We start from the raw sequence: 20498 nt of genomic DNA on the forward strand, positions 1-20498 counted from the left end.
AAGAGAGCCCCTACAGTGATAACTCCTCCAGGGTTTATTGTCCCTAACAAGGTCTCTCTTAAACCTGCTGGGCTGCAGATTCTAACCTCAGAAACTGCCACTTCACTCCTAATTACAAATGGGACAGATGCACTTAACACCATAAATATTTTAATGGCTTTTATTTAGTACCAAGTTCTCTTAACATTTTAAGTGTTCTTGTGAATGTGAAAAAGCTTTAGTAGTGTTAGGTCCCTGTTAATAGTTAGGTTACATTTGGTAGTGGAATTAATGAAAGTGTGTCAAAGATCTCCTTTGATAAAACTTTTAGTTCTCTGAGGTTGCTGGAGTTTTGGAGGATGTGTAGAAGAGGACACCTTTCTTCTGAACACAGCTGGCTGGTGGGCCAAGAGAGAGGATCCCTGTACTGCTACCCAGGTCATGGTTTGTCATCAGTCACACACACTGCTCTCATTTGAGGTGTTCTGCAGGAAGTGCAGCCTAGAAGGGCCAAGAAAGAGCAATGCAGGTCAGTGCCTATGAACAGCTTACTGACTTGGCCATTTGATCTTTTTGAAATAATGTGCACGATCTCTAGGTAAAAATGATACAGATGATGATTGGTCTGGATGCTGCTAATGGCTTGACAAATACCTTGAAAATTATAGTCTGTCACCTGTGTTTTAGTGGATCCATGTGTTAGTCTAAAGACTTGACTTCCTGCTGCAGTGTCCCACTGTCAAGCAGAAAGCTGCTGCAGTGGATCTCATGTTTCCAAATGTCCCAATGTGTTAAAGTAGGTCAGAAATTGCATAAGATGCCATTACTGGAAACTGCTGTAGGCTGACTTGCATATGAAAACTCAGCAGTGCAACTGGCAAATGCACTCTGACAAAGAGAAATGCAGCCATGGCTTAAAACATGACAAGAGAGCTCTCTGAAATCTCCCTAGGATATGAATGGCTGTTGGAACTGTGAGATGTCTTTGCCCCTTCAGTTCATGTTCCTGCTATCTGCTGAGCCAGAGCTGCTTGCCTGGCTTGTCAGGGGGGCTCACGTTGTTCTTATCTGCAGGGAACTCAGGCACATGGCTCCTTAACTCCTTCTGCACCATACAAAATACATTCTGTGTTCCCCTGCTGGCCAAGCTCCTTGAGAGCAAACAGCACACAGCACACTGCCAGTCCTGTAAAGGCAAGGATCTGGAGCAGCTCTTCACTGACTGAGGGATTGCTGGTGATTAGGAAGGGCCAGTGGAGTGTGGGGCTAAGTGCACAAGGCTCTGCAGTTTCTCTGTTCAGTTTAACACCACCAAGCCTGAGGAGCACTGAGCAGGGTACAGCTTGTGCATTTTCTCTCTTCCCTAGCACTGTCTCAGAGCTTTAGCACATTCCTGGGTGTCCAATTCATGCAGTATTTTACCCACTATATATAGTTACAAAAACATGCCAATGGAGAAGGAAAAAATAATTCTGGAAGTACCTTAGTCCCTCCCCAGGGTGCCTGCTTGTTCTGCTGTATGTGCATCCTGTGCCATGAAACCAGACCCACTTAGTTAGGAATGTCTGATGGCCCACTCTCTTCCATGCCCTTGGACTTCACTACATGTTACTTTCAGGTTTTTTATCTTTTATTAATTTGAACACTGGAAAAGGTTTTTTTTGAATTGGGGTTTTTTTTTTTTTGCTACTGATATTTTCATATAAACTTTTCTAATACAAGTTTAACCAGTTGAATAGAAACAAGAGAACTCCCAGTTGTGGGGATTATATCTATTGATAATCAGACTGAGGTATATTTGTCTGCAATTATATTTTAAAATTATTATTATATTTTAAAATTATCTTTTAGTTCAATGTATTTTTAAACTCTGAATGGATCATTACTCAGAAAATATACTGCTTGGTGATACATTTTACAAAGATTTGAAATATGGGCACTCCTCCATGAAATGAATGAATTTGTAGTAATTTCTGAAAAATCTTCACCATCCAGGACTGCTTTATTTCCTGGAATTGTTGCCTCTCTGGGTGTATGTGCCCATTTGTCATCATGCCAATCACCCATTTCCTACAGATAAATAGAGGGTCGATAACAGCCATCTCAGGAGCACACACACAGTTGTACAGTTAGATGTGCTGGAAGGTCTGCAGTTAATGTACAAACCTCAGCTCGTCTCTGCCAGTCCCAAAGCTTCTGCTCCTCCTTTTGCTGCTCAAGGGCCAACAAATAGTTGTCTGATAAATGCTCTGATACAGTTGACTCAGTCATTTGGCAACGGCCTCTAGACAGAGTAGCCCTATCACATCCAATCTTAATTTAATAGAATTAATGCATTGCCTGATGACAGAAAACCGCAAGGTAGAAGCTTGGCAGAACATTAAGAAGTTTTTCAGCCTAGATAGAATGTCTAGAACTCGGCTTTAGTCATGCTAATGAGATGATGAGAAAATATCAAAAGGTGAGAAGGTTTGAAAGTAATAACAATAAAAACCTGGGCTTTCACGGGGCTTACATCAGCCTGGCCATCCCGATTGCAAAGAGCCGGCAGCTGTGTTAACCTGCATATCTTATTAGCAACAGTTACAACAGCTTTTTCTACAACTTGGTTAATTTAGTATTAACTATACTTAATGGCTTGTTTATGGTCATGTGAAAGTGTTATCTTCGCGTTAAGATGCTAATCCCCAACTCTCCAGAAATCAGGAATATTTATAAACAGGTGGTGGCTTTAGCAGCGGCGTTCCCCGGCTCCCAGCGCCCCAGGCCCGCGGAGGAGCGCGGGGCGCGGCGTGACCGAGCGCGCGCGGGCCGTTACCGTGAGGGCAGGGCGCGAGCGCGGCCCCTCAGGGCACCGAGCGGCGGGCGGGATGCGGGAACCGCGGGCGGGCAGCGCAGGCGGGCGGCCCAGGTACCGTGGGCGGCACGCAGCACCGTGGGTGGGCAGGCCAGGGCAGGGGCAGCAGGCGCGGCCGGGTCGGCGGCGGAGCGGGTGCGGTGCCCGCCGGTACCGGAGCCAGAGGCCGCCGGCCCGCCTGGGCTCGGCCCCGCGGGTGCCGGGGCGGATCCCGGCCCGTCTGTGCCCCTGCAGCCGGGGAGGGGAAGGCGCTGGGCGGGGGGCCCCGCTCCGGAGCACGGAGGGCGTGCGGGAGCTGCGGGGGCGGTAGTGGGGTGAGAGAAGGGGGTCTGTGCAGGGCAGTGAGTGCGGAGAGCGGCCCCGGCTGAGCCATCGCCGAGCGGGCCGGGAGCGCAGTGCCCCCAGCAATGCAACACACACGGGCAGACACGGGAGCTCGGCAAAACAAATGCCTGGTCCTCAAGACAGGCATGCAGTTTCTTGGAAGGGTGTTGTGGTCGAAAGCTGTCATCCAAAACCAGCACAAGAACTGCCTCTTAACAAAACACATGAACACGCAAACACCTCTTTTTCTGATGCTTAACTGAGGTGTGGCCTTAAAGCACGCTGGCAGATGTGGAAGCTCCACGGGTTTCTTTTTTACCCTTTTTAAAAAATAACTCTTACCTTTACCGCGGAGCAGCGTGGGTACGGTGCGGGCAGGCACCGCGGGCTGCCTTGCCTTGCAGCAACTTGTTCTCCGTGCACTCGGCCCAGTCCTGTTACTGGGAGCTCTGCTTGCTGCTTTAATTTCACTCTGCAGAGCCGGAGGCTTAAATTATACACAGGTCAATGGTAGGACATTTTCCTGGGGTTTACTCATTTGAAACGTTTTTTTAACTTCTAAATGTGCCAAGGCACGTATGTTCTTGTGGTGCTTATTTATTAAAAATAACTATCTTGCTTATGCCAGCAGCTGCTGTAAAAATGCAGTTTGCTGCTTTTTACATAATATGGCATTAAATGTAATTTTTGTTATTTAATATTTGAAAAATAATGTTCAGTTACTGGCGGCAGATTAATTGAATGTAATATTTGTATGTAATATTGTCTTTGCTACATAACCTGGACTTTATGTCAGGTTGATGAAAACTTGAGTTAGCACAGGTCATTTGAACCAAGGGATTGGCTGTGTGGTTTCATGTGTGGTACAAGAAAGGTGCTTTGACAATTTTGCCATTTTGTGGCTCTGTTTGCCGCCTTATGCTGGAAGAACACAAAGCCTCTGTTTGCTTTGTGCTTCTTCCTTTTGATGTCATCTCATTGTTGTAGGCTTTTCTATTGCTTCCTGTGCAGCTTTGCCTGGGACGGTGGTTTTCAGTTTTTTAATGGGTCTGTGAGTTGAGTGGCCGGTGAGAGATTGCTGAAATGTTACAAAACTGAGCCTGCAATGAGTTGTCCAGGGGGCAGCTGTAAGAACCAGTGGCAGCAGTGCCTTCAACAATCTGGGACTTGATTTAACCTTTGGGACAGATGGGAAGTTCTGTGAAATATATAGGAACAGTTAATTCTATTTTGTTAGCCCTAAACCGAGGTTCAGCAAGCAGTCCCAGTGACATTAGGTTTCCCAGCCTTTTGAACGATCTGCAGCCGGAGGAGCAGAACAGGAGCTCAGTATTATGTGGGACCCCCGGCAGGCGAAGGACGGGCACTGCAGCACAGCTGAGCCTCCTCAGGAGCAACCTACACGGATCACACGGCTCAGGGCAGCACTCGTGACACGGCGCTCGGACAATGAAGTATTGTTCACATTTATCTCCTATCCTACACTTGGGCTTGAGACGGAGTTTAATGAATAATAAACCTACACACATTTGGGGGTTTTCTGGTTTTCCTGAATGCTTCCAGATATTTTTGCTTTCTAACAGAATGTATGGAATTCAACAAGATAGTTTTAAATACTGTTATTTTTAACCAAGGACAATATTTGTTGTTGTCTTAATGTTTTCATTATGAGCACAGAGCACCTTAATCCTGCAGCAGTTACCATTGCTTGATTCCTTTTTTTAGGAAACATACAGATTTACTTAGGTGAAGAAAAACATAAACTAGTTTGTATGATGGTATCTGGTTGGACAGAGAAACTCTAACCAAAAGTATTTGTCATTTCAGAGAGCACTATTTGCAGACTTCTTAGAGATCCATGCTGAGTACTTAGAAAAGATGAAATGGGCTTTTATGCTTTCACATCTCCTCAGTTGCTTTGTTGGGTTCTTGGGGAGGAGATCCCCAGCTGAAAACACAGCACAAAGAACTAAGGATTCTTTAGAGGAGAGTATTTATTCTAAACAGGTTCACCATCAGCTTTCTGTTTCAGAGTCATTCTGATTATGGAGCACTGACACAAAAGAAGGTAAGGATTTTTAGACTTTTTTTTTTTTAAGAAGCATAAATAAGCCCTGTATTTCTTTATTGTTGGTATAAAGATTATACCCTCTCATCCTCTCATTTCTGCAGTCGTGTTTCTTGCCCATAAAAAAGACTTTGCAAGAGTTTTTAGGTGGTTATTTGCCAAATCTGTTAGTGAAAATCCTTTCCCAAAAACGCCGTTGCATTTTAGATGTAAGGGGTTTGTGGTAGAGTTTCTCTTTATTACACAAGAATGAACTTACAGTTTTGCAAGTCTTTGCTATTGTCTTTAACCTTTACTTTTAGCTGGTTTGAGATTAAAAATAGTGAGTCATGGGTCTTCTGTGCACATGGAGAAAAGCAAGCACTGTGACATTACTGATGTTTTCAGATGTGGCAGAGTTGGAAAACCAACACAGAGGATGAAGAGAGACTGCATCTAATGCTGCCTCAATTCTTGTTATTTGCATTCTTGCTCTCAAAATAGGATGGTGTTTGGAAGGATATATGTTCAGAGTCCATAGGTGTTTGAGGGGTGTTCAGCAGGATAGACCTAGCATGAAACTGGGGGAAAACACCCTGTTTCTGGGCCTTCTCTTAGGTACAGATGACGTGTGTGTCTTCAATGGATAGGGACAACAATATCCCTAAACATTCTGTGATTATCAAAATGTAACCATGTCAGCAGTCCAGCACCTCTCCCTGGATAAGGACATAGGATGTTTCCCTGAATGAGCAGCCAAGGAGGATGCAGTTGCTAGACTGTGGTGTTTCAATAACCAGAGGGTGCAATATTTCCCATGGAAAGCAGGGCACTTCCTTGTTTTCCTAACGAGGTGCACAGACTGGCAGCGTTAACCTTGAGCAACCTTTTCTCTGCAGTGTTCTCAAAGACAAGCTCAGTCCTGTTGCCTTGAAATTCTTTTATTCAGTTCTTCTACAGTTAAGGTTTACATTTCAGTTCACAGAAAACTGGTTGTTCTTCTCCAAAGCTCACACAGCTTTCACCTCAGCCAGACTGTCTGCTCCCCACCCCCATTTACAATGTACAATTCCCACTTGCAGCATTTTCAGTAAACATGGGATCAATTGAGTATACAGAAAAAGCTTCTATAAAATTTCCATTAAAAAAATAACAAGTATTTATTTACAAAGTGTTTGCTACTACAAAGTAATATTTCCTATTGGTTCAAATATACTATTTGCTAATGCCAGTGTTCCTATTAGGAAAGTAAAACTTTGTATATGCACTTTTCTTTATATCTTTGTCAGTGTTTAAAGCACATAAAATACTACCACATTTTTTTTACACTACTCCTAGCCACGTACAATGTGGTAGTGGAAATTAACACTATTTGTTCAGGACAAAAAATCAGCATAGCTTAATAGCAGACTTTCTGCAAAAATAAAACTTTAGTTTATAATTTATAGGTATTTGGAAAGAGAGAAATCTATGGAGAATTCAAAAATATGCAGCAAATGAAGATGAATGGGAAACTTGGGCTTTCCTGAAGATACAAGAGCTTAGCACAAGAAAAGGGAGAAGTTTCCACCAAAGTGTTTGTGTGACCCTTTGTGCCAATACACATCTTGGGGAGAGCAAGATGACTAGATTAAAAAAATTAATTAAAACTTCAAATCCCAGATAATTAGCATGCTTGTAATTGGATTTGCCTCTTCCCACCCACCATGTTTACAAAACCCTGCTTTCAGTTCAGCATTGGAGGTCATTAAATAGTTTTGTCCATGACTGGCCTTGTTCTTAAAAAAAAGTTTAATTTAAAAGTTAATAGACTTTCAAGTGGTTTCTGCATTTTAAATATAAAAAGGAAGTGCTCTACAATTACTTCCATGTAGAATATAGTGGATATTAAAAAGTGCTACTGTAAGGGCAGGGAGGAGGGCCAGACCTGCCTTTTCTACCCCTTGCTGCATGTTGTAGCACCTTCAGAACATGGGCTGATGGCACATCAGCGTTCAGAATTCAGCAACAATCCTTGCCAAGGGCTCATCCATGCCAGATCCTCCCCAGGTGCCAGCAAGCAAGGCCTGGTGTAAAACTCTGCCTGTACTTGCTGGCCAGGTTCTCCTGATGCTGAGTAAGATATGCAAACACAAAGCTTGTGCCTTGGTGCCAGGGCAGGGTTTGCAGTCAGGGCCTGAGCAATGAGGACAGGCTCACATCCTACTTCTTACAGGTTTGTTCAAAGTAGCATTCATTTTTTTGTACAGTAGGTGCCTGTGAGATACAGTGTCATACCATGTGCATTTGCTTCTCTGAAGCATTTCTCATGTATACAGCCTGGCCTTTAGGACAAGGGAATGTTTCAGAAACTTGTGTGATGGGTTGTGATTCAGATTTCCTGGGGAAATTCTGGGAGATCCACTTAATCCCTGCATTAGTATGACCAAATCTACTAATTGTTAAAGTTACAATAGCAATTTAACAAACCCATCAAAAAGCCTGGAGACTGGTTTTGTGGACTTTACCTTTTCTGATAATTTTAACTTTTGTGGCCATTCAGAATAGTTGTATGTGACCTGAAAGTGTCAGCAGGAAGGGCAGCACAGGAACCAGGCAGTGTGAGGGACCAGTGTTTCACTCACCATGGAGAGGAAAATGGGCTAAAACCAACTCAATCTGTATTGGAAAGTTTCTGCATAGATGAGTTTGATTTGCAGCTACAACTGGGTTTAAATTTGACATTGCTGTATCCTGCTATCCCACACTGTCCATATTTCTGAAGTACCCATACCTGGAGAATGTTAAGTCCTTAAGAATGGCATTTAGAGAAATCAGGTTTAAGTGACTGCACTTTTCTAGCCAATCCAGAGGACTAAGAATCTTAGAGATGCAAGTTTGGGCTACTGGGAGGTTCCTGTGTCTGCTTGGAATTATCATGGCTCTGTTACAGATACTGACCTGACCCAGGTCAGTCTGCTTTTCTTCTTAGATAAATGCAGAAGTATTTATTTGCTCCATGCTGGTTCTAGTAGGAGGCTTTCCCCTGGGATTTGGATGGTTAGATCTCAGATGTTACTTCTGACCAATTTTGAGCAAGGATTTTTGGTGTCCTGCAGTTGAGCTGGATATCCTCAATGTTGGATTCTTTGGTACTCTCAAAAATATGGAAGAAGGAAAGAGAATGTTTTGCTTTTGTCTGATCTCTGGGTGGGCAGACAGGGTAGGTGTATCAAAGGTGGAGAGTGACTATCCAGCTGCAGTGAACAGCCCTTTCAGTGGTCCTGGCAGGCTGCTGTGATGAGCACTGCCTCCCCTCCCTGTCAGTGCCAGCTGGGGAGGGATCTGTGGATGGCCCCCCAGGCACTCAGACTGAAGGAGCTGGGGGGCTCCTGCACACACAGCTCAGCAGTGACTTGCAAGGACAATAATCCTTTGCAGAGGGAATGAACAAATGGGAGTAACATTGGTTATGGGTAGTTTTTGGCAATATATCTGGACTGGGGAGAGAAGAGTTACTCACAGCCTCTTAAAAGTACTCACCAGACAAAATTCTAACAGACAGGAAAGAGATAATCTGATTTGGGAACTTTGTTAAGTCTAAGGACTGAGTTTCATGAAGTTTTATGGTATCAGGATTGGGTTGTGTGAACACCTGCCAGCAGAAAATGAATTATTTAGAGCTTTTCATGTGCTCAGGTAGGTGTCCACAACATCACAAATGATTCATTGGTACACTGCTTGCAGACAGAGGCCAGAATTCAAGAAGTGGCACATTTTAAACAACAAACCTCCATAAACAGGCCCTTGGCTTCTCGCTCTCCTGTTCATCACTAATGCTGCAAGAGGCACCTGAGACACCCTCAGCCCCAGTGACCCAACTGCAGCAGAAGGATGTCACCTCCAAATATGGCTATTACTAGAATTTTTGAAATCACAAATTAAAAAAGCACACATAGTCTTTCCCCAGCTCATTACATCTGGTTATTTAATACAATGATGCTCCTGAGAGATTCCTGGAATGAAAAGATACAAATGAGGTGGGTCAGGCAGGAAGGTAGCTTGCTTTGGTTTGTTTTCTCTCCACCATACCCTGTGGTGCTGGCTTTGATTTTAAATGAATCCAAACCCCAAACATCTTTAACTCACTAAAAGGAAAGTCTTTACCATCAACTGCCTGGCTTATTTTCAGCTGTAAAGGGCCAGTTAACTACACAAAGGAGTATTGCCCAGAGTTCAAATGTGGTTAAGTTTCAGCCATACTCTCGAATTAAAATAGTGGATTTGGCCATAAAAAAGAGCACTTGAAATTTTAAACCTTAACTGTGGAATTGTAAATTCAAGCATCATTTCATGTACGAACATGAAGGCCTCATTTTTCTTTAAAAAAACAAAAGGATTAAAATTTGATTATTAGGCCTTTTTACATAATGTTACTTCAGGCTGACAGAGTTGATCAGCAGAAGCCCTTCTGTGGGAATTCTGTATCCTCAGCAATTTCTAGCCACTCAAAAGGATTTAGGGGTATTTGCAAGCTGTAGTTTAAAAATTAAAACCCCTTAACCAAAATGGAAACACCTACAGCAGGGCTTTTACTGGGTTTATGGTGTTAGTTTAAGTCATACCTTCAGTTGAACTGGTCTTATTTGCTAGAGACACACACTTTCTGAGATTAGGTGGATTGTTGGCATTAATTCCAGTGTGGAAATGAGAAGACTGGTGCACTTTAATACAATTTTAAATACCAAAATCCACAAACATTATGTTATATTTCCACATAATGGAAAAATGCTGTCTCCCACTCATAGTATTTCATCTAGATAGTGGAGCTGACAAGTTTTTCTAAATCAAATTTGGGTTTTTCAAGCACCACATAGTTAGTCCAGAAATTAAGTTGTTTAGTGCACAATAGCTATAAAGGCATTTACATACAGCATTATATTGCTTGCAGTCAAGTGCCTCCTGAATGTATAACCAAGAGAGAGTGCTCCAAGACATGGAAACATAACTTAAATTTACCTTAAATATAAGATAAATTTGATAATGAAAATTTGAATAATTAAATAAATTTTAATAATGGAAATTTAAGTGCTAACTTTTTCTCATATGAAGTATGACCTAGTACCAGTTGCTGCTTGATTCCTGTCAATGAATGTCAGAGGTATTGCATGAGACAGGAGATGATGATGGAACTGAATAGAAAATGGGAACACCAGGCTTGGTCCTGACCATTTTATTGTGGAAAGTGTTTGCTGGCTCTCAGCAGGAGGGACGGCCTGTGTGTTGAAGCAGCTGTGCCATAAGCACTGCCATGAGCTCAGTCAGAGCTCTGTGGTTTGTTAATATTCTCAAGCCCCTTGTTACTCACAATTGCAGCAGCTGCCTTTGGTGAGGTCTTGCATTTACCTGTTTTGGTTTGTGGTTTTTGTGTCTTTTTTAAATATGGCAGCTAAGATCACCAGGAATGATTGAAAAGTTTGCCTGAGATCATACACAGGTGACTGTGGCTGGATCAGGTCCCAAATTCTCCTGGTTCTCAGACTTTAGTGTGGCCACAAGACTGCAGTGCTTCAGTTGAACTTCATCCTCAACTGGTATTTGGCACAAAGAAGCCTAAAGAAAGAATTTACTTTTGAAGTCTCTTCTAAATGTTCTAACTTGTTTTGTCCTTTGTATTCAACTAGTCCAGGAAAAATAACTATTGAAGGCTTGGTTCAACTGTCAAATAAATGTTATGTGCGCCCATATTTTTTATCTTTAACTTTGATAGTTTGATGTTTGCCAGAAAGCAAGCAGCTGTGCAGGCTGCAGCTTTGAAGGGCACAGACCTCAATGGAGGAAAGGCGTCACTGAAGATCTTCCCCCTGTAAAGCAGACTGACTGCTAATAAAATACATTCCATTTCTGGCCTGGAAGCCTTTTTTTGCCAGGTTCTTATAGTTCAAAGTGCTGCTCTTTAGGAACTGTTTAGTGTTTTGCTGTTTTTTCTTTTTACACTGATCTTGAGTGGGAAGCGTGAAGAAAGTGTAAAGTTAAATGTGTCCCTAATGTATTGTTGGGGAGAGGGTGGCATAACTACTCTGGAAGATATTTCCCTCGTAAAGAATTCCTTAGGCTCATGCATATATAAGTTACCTTTGATATGTCCTTTCCAGTGAAGCTTACTGACAGGGCAGTTTTGAAAAAGCAATGGGTTTTTTAAGAATGAAAGTGATGATCTGTTTAAATGAAATGTCAATCATGAAGCTGACAATTCCATAGTAGCATGTGTGAAGTACCTGTTCCCTTCTCCCTCCATTTCAAAAGTGAGCCACTTGGCTCTATGCACTGACTCTGTCAGCAAGAATACTTTTTTGTATCTGGAAAGCTTTTCTGGTATGGAGGTAGTGTTACAGATTCGGTGGAAGTGAGGGTATAAAGCCCTCAGTCTGCTGCTGCCTGTGAGCCACGAGCACAGGATGGGCTGAACAGTCTTGCCCCAAGGGTGAGTACCATAGCAGGCATTTTAGTTTGTGCATTTGCTATTCATTTGTGCCAAACAGCTCAGTCAAGGGCCATACCTAGTACTGGTGCTGCCCTCAGGTACTGCTCAGGTGCAGGAGTTTGAACTCTCTGTGAGAAGTTCCTATCTGGATGCTTCTGTTTGTAATGGAAACGTGTGGGTGGTGCTTGTCTGTGCCTCACAGTTTTACCTGTCCAGTGAGCAGCCAGCCCTGGGCTAACTCCTGCACACAGCCAGGCAGCTCTTGAGCTGGGGCCTCATTTTCTCTCTGTAGCTCAGGCTTGGTGCTTTTGGATCTTGCTGGCCTGAGTGAGTGCAGGTCTGGCTGTAGAGGATGTGGACACAGGCCAGGCTGTGAGAGTGATGCTGCCAGCTGCCCAGGGTAGCTGCTGCCATTGCTCAGTGAGCAGCAGCACAAGGTACCCCATCCATCCCCCAGAGCAGAACAGAGCCAGGACAGCTGCCTCAGGCAGCTGAGACATGGGGCAGCCCCCTGCAACAGTGGGAAAACTGGAAAGACTGACCTCATGAAAAACAGTTAACTTAGAGCTAGGCAAAGTCCTGGGCACTGGAACACCATGGCAAGAGTACATTTACAGTGTATTTTACATTGATATTCAAGGTTTTGGGGTTTTTTAAAGGTCTTTATGATTGGATGTGATGTTAGCTATGGAAAACACAGCCTCCTGCTGCAAGTCTGAGTTTAACAGCTCACATGGGATATGTGCTGGGTACCTTGAGCCACAGACTATTTTACATGGTTTGACATGGTTGAACTTTCAAAGGTGCATCAAGGTGAGTGCAACTGAATTTACTGATAAGAAAGTCTGTCAGAATCCAAGCTGACCAGAATGCAAAATCTGAAATGATGTATTGTTGAAATTACTTATTTTTTTTCCTAAGAACCTCAGCCCATGACTTTAAAAGTTATGTGACCTGCCCACCCCAAATCTGAAAGGACTGCCTTGAAAACACACTGCCTGAGATCCTTAACATAGAGGGAGGCCTTTTTTAAAAAAACAAGACATGCTCTAATATCAAAGGGATTATATAAAGTTAGAACAATAAAGGAGAAGCTACACTGAATACGCTGTCATCTAGAAATACAATTTTTTTACTTATTTTCCTTGAAAAAAGCTGGTGCAGAGAATACTGGTTTTTTTCCTGACTGTTTTAATAATGGCTAAGAATAATCACTTATAATAAATTAGGCCTGCAATATAAATGAACATATGAACCTTTTATACTAATGGTTCTTGTTACTTTTAGAGTATCTAAAATGGATATAAACTATTTCAAGATTCATTTAATCACTTGCAATTTATATTACTTTAAGAATCTTCTATACAGCAAGTTGAACAGAAAAAAAGCAAACATTTTAACAGCCCCTTTTCCCTACAACCACTTTCATACAAGATAGTTTTAAATAATGATTTTAGCACATTTGTGTGTGCTCTCTCCCCCTTTTTCTAAAGGCAGAACAGCCAAAAGACAATACAAGAATCAGCTTTTACTGACTGACTGTTTTCTTCTCCATCTGAAAAAGACAAGGGGAAGACAGATACTTGAGTCCCAAAATGGAAAAGATGATCTTAAGGTTTACTTTGCCAAATCTCCAGGGCCTTTGTTCTTTTCCTCATTTATAGTTTATAAAACCCACTTTCCTCTGTCTCTACATGTCACTCTGTGTTCAGTTACACAATTCTTCAATTTCAGCTATGGATAAACTTGTTTGGAAGCTTCCATTTTGGTTCACCAAACACAGTGCAAACCAAGGCAAGAAACCAGTAAAATCCAAACAGGAACTCCCATTAAGAATATTTGAGCAGCATTTTGTATATTCCATTTTCTACTGTCCTCATTCTGGGGAGGAAGAATCCTCATCTTCATCCTCTTCATCTTCCTCGTTGAAGGAGCAGGGTGTCTCCCCCCGGGACGCTGCGCTGCTGGACTGCTGACTGCTAGGGGCAAGCAGCTGCCCAGTTGCTAAGGCCACTTCAGCATCCAGACACAACCCTGCATTCTCACTAGCAAGACAACACAAAGGGGGAACTTTAGAGGGCTTCTCAGGAGCTTTGAAGCTTTTTCTTTTTGGCCTCAGCTTTTCCTTTAGTCAGAGAAATGCTACCAGCAAGGAAAAATCCCAAAGTGTTGCAGTAAACACAGCTATTAGTTAGCAGAGTTGATAAAACAATGGAAAATTGCATAAAAAGAATATTGGGTGACTTCCTTTTTTTTTCATAATCAACTAGTAGAATTGCTTAAGCTGAAGAAAAAAAAAGGAAATCCATCTCAGTTTCTTTAATACACAGAAATGTTTGCAATATAAAATGAAGCTGTTAATTGCTATGAGAAAGAGCCTGCTCCAAAATAATAATCCCTATTTCCATTTTTTGTGGTACAGGTAACCTCCAAGCAAAGTCTGCTGCTGAGGTGTATTTAAGGTTGGGGTTTTGCTCATGGTGTTTTTTTGTTTGGTTGTTGGTTTTTAATTTTAAATTCTTATTAAGTTGTGTGGACTAAACTTCTTTCATGAGAGCTTAAATAGCAGTGCATTTAGAGAGCAGACATTCTTGTGCATTCTTCAGAAATATTACCAGGCTTTTATCCACATGTAATTATCTATCTGTAGTCCATGCCCAGGCAAGAATTTAAGGTTTTAATCAGGAAAAGGGGCTTGAAAGTGATTCTATTCTTATGAAACATAGGTACAAAATAGCTGGTATGTTCAATGTTCAAAGCGTGCTGATTTGGCCTTTCAAACATAATTTTCCTTCAAGGAAGACAGAGACTTTTTCACTATCAAAATCAGCCATGATAATATCTCAATTCCTGCATGCAAATGGTATGAAATAGCAAGATTACTAAAGTACCACAAGCATATATAACTATTCTTGAATAAAAAAATAATTTTATTTACCTTGATTTAGCATCATATGTGCTTCCAGCTGCCTCGAAATGGGAAACTGCTTGTGCTGAACTTGAAATTAACCCTTGGTTTATCCATGAAAGTCCTGCAGACATATCTAGAAGAAAGCATAACTATTTATGATAGTTACTTATGTTTTTTCTTTTAATATTTTAAACTTTGCATTCTCTTTGTAATTAGGAGCCCTTAATTTAGTTTAGAAGGTACCAGTAGCTTGAGTTTTATACTGTACATGTGTCCTGTTTAGTCAAGATGAAATGATATCCTGTGTTTGTGGATGCACTCAGCTTTTTCCCCTGTCTGAAGAATATTCACCTGGCTGGTGACTGTATGCAATCACAGGTATCTGAAATGAGTTCTGGAGTCCTTCATGGAAACTTGCTGCAACAGCCTGACCCTGTGAAATGCCCAGACAGCTCCAAGTGCTTTGGCTGCCCCACTTGGTGAAGGTACAAAAGGAATTGTGTTTATCTGGGTTTGAGACAGTGCAGTGAAGCCACCCCCAGGCAGTCTCTGTGTCACTGTGTGTGTTCTGGTGGCCAAAGGCAGTTTCAGCCTGGTGCTCTCATGGCTGGCTGTGGGGCAGCCTCCTCACCACTCTGCCTCCAGCCAGAGCTGGGCAGCAGCTCTGGACACGCACAGACCATGGCAAAGGGCTGGTGCCAAGAATGGAAGGGAGAGCCTGTTGTACATGGCACATGAGACATGAAAGGCACTCTCCTCCCTAAGGACAGGAAATGGGGGCGTTAAGACCATTAAAATGGTCTGGCAATAATGCCAAGTTTCTTCAGGTAGTTTGTTAAAAGCTCCCTGAGAGATGTGAAGAGGTTACTAACAACCCCCACAATACTTGTTTTCAAATTCCCTAACAACTTATGCCTGTCAGTTGTTTCCAGTTATGCACATTTCTGCCAAGAGAATCACCAAGTCTACTGACCCAATTACATTTATGGATTTTTTTTTTTTTGGTGTGTTTCTAATTTGTTTCTGAGATAAGGCATTTCTATTCACCTACCCAAATTCTATCTTGACACAAAGTTAATATCAAGACAAAGTTTTACCAAGACTGTCTAGTTCTTTTCTATGATACTTGCATCTAGTTCCAGCTAGATGCATTAAATCCGAAGTTAGAGTCCTTACTGTTAAACTCTGTGCCTAACCAAGCCTCTGTTTTAGACAGCACATGGATAACTGGGACTGTACTACTCATAATTATCTAGAGTTGTTCTATAACAGGTAAGAGAAATAACTGTGTTTGTTACACACACATTCTCATTTGTCCTGTGTCCTTGTCAAGCTTTGGTTCCTCTAGATTTGGCAGTGCTGCCTAGCACAGGGACTGTTTTAAGCACGTTGACACAGCCATGTAAGTTGGCTCCACTGGCTGCCTTGGTTTGTGCTGTGAAAGCTGTTGCAGCAAGGTATTTAAATGTCATGGTACAAAGCAAGGCTAGCAAGGGTGGTGTTCCTGGCAGTAGTCCTTGGAACATGATAGCAAACGTTGATAAGTGGCAGCTTTAGGGTGATGTGTGAGGACAGAATAGATGAGAACAGTTAAATGTGGCTGGAGCTCGATGTCTTTCATCAAGATTGCCCTAAATGCAGGTTTCATGTTACAGAGAACATGTTCTCACAGCTTCCTCCTGCCCGTGCACCAGGAGGCTAAACCATTTGGAATGACTGCATTGTATTTACACTAATAGAGCTGTGCCACAGTGTTGTTCCCTGGTATTTTGAAAGAGTGTGCCTGTCTGTACATGTTTAATATTTCAGAAGAATAACAAGACACTGCTGCTAATCTTGTGGTTTATAAACATTTCTGGATAATAGCTGGTTAGCTTTCTTTTAGAAGAGCAAAGTAGAAGCATGGCAGAAATGTGGTTCATAACAGCATATCCCTGCCTTGAATTTTCATTGCCTTATATTTCTAAATGTAATACATATAAATATAATACATATTTCAATAATATAGTATATGTTTCAATTTTCCAGTTGGCTCTGAGGAGCAAGGGATAAGAAGTTTGTGAAAGGTGGGGAGTGGAAGCCATTTCCAGTATGGTTAAAGTCTGTCAAAAGAGAAGTGTGCCTACAATGAAAAGACTTATTTCTTCTGGCAATGTAGATCAATTACTAATAGCTGCACTTAAAACCAGGGAAAGCAATTTGAATAAACCTTCCCAAGGTGGTGCAGTCCAATCCAGTAGTGGCATTGTTACATACTAGGCATACCTTGTAGCAGATACACTTGGTAGAAATTTATTCTTTATTTGAGAGGGCTCTAAAGCAATACCCTCAGTAGCTTTAGCAGTTCATGTACAAATGCTGCATGGGAGTGCTCTTGACATCTGAACAAAGTTGCTCAGGCAGTGGGTGCTCCTTGCTCTTTAGTTCCATCTCCAGCCTGTTTCCAGTCATGGATAATTACACAGGTAAACAGCAGAGCACTTCTTCACACAGGGAAAAAATACAAGTCCTAAACTGCACCACTTTGCTCACTGCCTTAGTGGGATACATAAGGTGAGATGTTGTTACCTCAACTGTTAGTGCCTCAGAAACCTTATTTCCTGCTTTTTTTAAATCTGCAGCCTCATTTCTAGTAGTCACAACTCAACTAACAAAGGTGGGACTTCGTGTTAAGTGCCTGTAGGAAGTACACAGCCCAAAAAAGAGAGTTGTTACTCTGGCTGCCGTTCTATGAGTTGATGCTTGTCCCAGGCAGTGGAGTCTTTCTGCTCACCCAGCAACCTCAGTCCCCCTTTGCACTTGAGCTGTTCTGGCTGGAGCCCTTTGCTACATAGTTCTACTTGTTCAATTGATGCAAACTCCCTACATAGTTCTACTTGTTCAATTGATGCAAACTCCCTACATAGTTCTACTTGTTCAATTGATGCAAACTCTTCTGCCAGACAAAGCCTGCACTTTAGTACCCCGAACCAGCTCAGGGAGAGCACATGGGAAAGCACCTGGGTCAAAATGCAGAAATGGGCAGGAATGTATAATTAGGATTGTGTCCTTGGGATGTCCTCTTAAGCTGGTGCAAGTGTCATGTTTTAGACATTGTCAGTTATGATAGTCAAGCAACAGAAAAGTGTGTTACAAAAATAATGTAAGATACACAGAATCTTTTTCTCTAGGAGGTCAATATGCCTTAGCTTCTGCTGATTTTGGTGGCAGGCATACCTGGGGATCACACCAGTATTTAAAATGCATATTACAAAAATACATTTATTTGCTAAAACATGGTGAAACTAGCAAACCTAGAAGACACTACTTTTATGAAATTTGGGCACTTGAAGAATGGCTGAATTCACACAATCCTCTTCAAAAGAAAATCCACCAATAAAGCTTTGATGTGCACATCATCAGTTCAGCAGTTCCAAGCATTTTATGTGCCTGTTCAATGCAAATAGAAAGTTACTGTTTTTCAAAGCTGAGATGGTCCAACATTTTTTGTCAAGTTAAAGTTTCTTTAGTTTATCTGGTTTACACTTAGGATTCTTCCAACTGCTCCTTTAGTCCTACTGGTAAGCATTATAGTACAAACTACTGTTAGTGTGTAGAAGTCAAGAATGATCTGAAAAAATGTCCAGGCTAAGGTCAAACTAACATTGTACAGGAAATAATTCACCTACTTGGACATGTTAGAACAGGACTGGCTTCTAGAGCAGTTGTCTGTCTGTCTAGACTGGCTGTCTAGAGCAGCTCCTGGGATCATAGTGAATCTTGATTGTAGTACATTTACTCAGTGAATCAATAAGAGACCTGGATCTGTTTTCCCTGTACAGTAGTAACTGAAGCCATTGTCCTTGGAAGAGCCATCATGACAATGTAGAAGTAACCTAGAAATTCTAGTAATTCTAGAAACCAGTGATGACCCTTCTTTTTCCCTACTCTTGCTGTGTAAGAAAATGTTTGAAGACTCCCAAGGTTAAAATGGGGAGATAATAAAAAATACGTAATTAGGCAAATGCTGGCTTTTCAAATATTGTGCAAAACATTTAAATCTGTTTCCTTTATTGGTCACTTACTGCAATTAGAAACCACCACTATGCAATTCATACTCTTAACTGTAGATTTGTGTAGCAAAATTATGTAATAAGTAACAGACAGAATAAACATTTAAAATTAATACATGTACTGGTAAGTAAATTAAAGTAGATTTTAAAAAAATACATATACTAGTAGGAATACCTCTGAGACAAGTTTTACAGAGGCTGAGACAGCTGAATGTAACCCATGTATGAAGAGTACATTACTTGCCTTAATGATTTTTGAGTAAAAAAAAAATCAATGCCTTTCCTATGATTAAAACTCTATACAGGTACCAGGTTGCTGGTTTGCTACTAGGGAAGTACTCAGTAAACAGTGTCATGACACAGAGTTTTTTGCAAATGTAAGGAAACCCTGTTCCCTGGAGGTAAATTAATTTGGGCTTAAAATGAAAAAGGAATTTTACTTTGATTCTCAACACATGGGAGCAATTAAGTAACTTCAACATTGCAACACTATTAAAAGACATGGGTTCTGCTCCTTTCCTCTTTTTTACACTGCTCATAAATCACATACTGATAAATAATGTTGAGTTGAATGAACCTGTGAGGAACAAATCAAGGTTTCTTTCAATTTCTCTTTTTGTTGTGAATGCCATTTTATAAAGACTTCAGGTGCGATTTCAAAATTGACCAAAAATAAAACAGGAAATCTTAGTTTTAAAACCCACAGGACAAGAGAACCAGGAAAGCACAAGTAAGTGTTAATAAACATAAGCACATCTGATGTAGTAAGAAATGTTAAGCCATTTAAAATGTACTACTTTTATTGATTGTAACTGAATTCTAATTTATATATAGCAGTAGAGAAGTTAGGGCAAGAGTTTTATTCCCTTTCCTCAAAAACAAAGGTCTGTACACATTAATTGGGTAACACTTCCTTTACAGATAAATCCCTCCAGAAATTGAGAAAATGCTGGGCTAAGCTGAAGCTGCAGTGCAGCAAGAAGGACACACTGACAGTAACTATAGGAAGTGACAGCAGATTGTGGCAGCTCTAGTCCAGTGATGGACTGAAGGAGTTCTAGTCTTGTGTCTAAGCACGACCTGTTCAAACTGGGCAGGTAAAAGCTCCTGCCTGGGACACCTGCCCTGAAGCCTTTGGACTTGCTTTATTTAGAGAAGCTTAGTTCTCAGGTGGCACCTGCTGGCTCCTGAGGGATTACACCCAACCACTTCAAGGTGCTCTTTTTTCTTTCCTTTTCCTCAGCTTGGGAAGAGCTGCCTTCTTCCAGTTTGCTCCTCCATACATTCAGTTACTCAAAATTAATACTAACATAAAAATTTGTTCTTGGTGTCAACTTAGTTATTTAAGAAATAATTTCTTCATAATGCAGCTCACACATCACACTGTTACAAATCAGTGTGCATTAAGTCAACAGGACAACTAACATAAACCTTCCAAAATTAACAGCAAAAGAACTGGTTCATGTACCAACCCTACTAAGTCCCACAAACCCTGAAATTTACATATGTAAGTTAATATAATTAAATTTGCTTCAGTTAAGTAAGGTTATGGATTTGATCAGGAACAATATTTAGCTTACCTGTGATGTAGCCTTCCAAAGCTTTTGGCACCAGTGATTTTGCAGTTCTCAGGTCCTCAGCTGAGCATTTGCCTGCTTCGAGCCCAAAGGACATTCCCATTCTCTTCAGCACCTCGCTGTCATCATGAATCTCAAAAGTATTATCGAAATTAAAGAGGTATTCAAATCTGCATGTAAAAAATTAAAAGTGAGATGGTTCTGAAAAGAGCACAGCTGTGCTCTCCTTGCCTGTTCTTTCCTGGTGGTTTTGCCATCTACTAAGGTAAAAGCATCTGGAGTCCTGGT

General features: G+C 41.5%; 1 protein-coding gene across 6 annotated transcripts in view; it reads right to left on the reverse strand.

Moving 5' to 3' along the window:
- Positions 1 to 6132: 6132 nt before the first annotated feature.
- The window catches only part of TFDP2 (transcription factor Dp-2), a 62441-nt gene continuing 48075 nt past the window's right edge, over positions 6133 to 20498 (reverse strand). For 4 of the 6 annotated variants that reach the window (XM_071437626.1, XM_071437628.1, XM_071437625.1 and 1 more), the window contains 3 exons: positions 20214 to 20380; positions 14609 to 14714; positions 6133 to 13715 (listed from right to left, as the gene is read on the reverse strand). In XM_071437626.1, the coding sequence (XP_071293727.1) occupies positions 13547 to 13715; positions 14609 to 14714; positions 20214 to 20380 (442 nt within the window). In that variant the 3' untranslated portion in view covers positions 6133 to 13546. Of the gene's footprint in view, positions 13716 to 14608; positions 14715 to 14756; positions 18011 to 20213; positions 20381 to 20498 lie in introns of those variants that run through there. The other 2 variants (XM_071437629.1, XM_071437631.1) reach the window with 2 other exon arrangements.

This window comes from Agelaius tricolor, unplaced genomic scaffold (assembly GCF_023055355.1).
Source record: "Agelaius tricolor isolate 1412-34295 unplaced genomic scaffold, bAgeTri1.0.p SCAF_12, whole genome shotgun sequence".
Taxonomy (NCBI): domain Eukaryota; kingdom Metazoa; phylum Chordata; class Aves; order Passeriformes; family Icteridae; genus Agelaius; species Agelaius tricolor.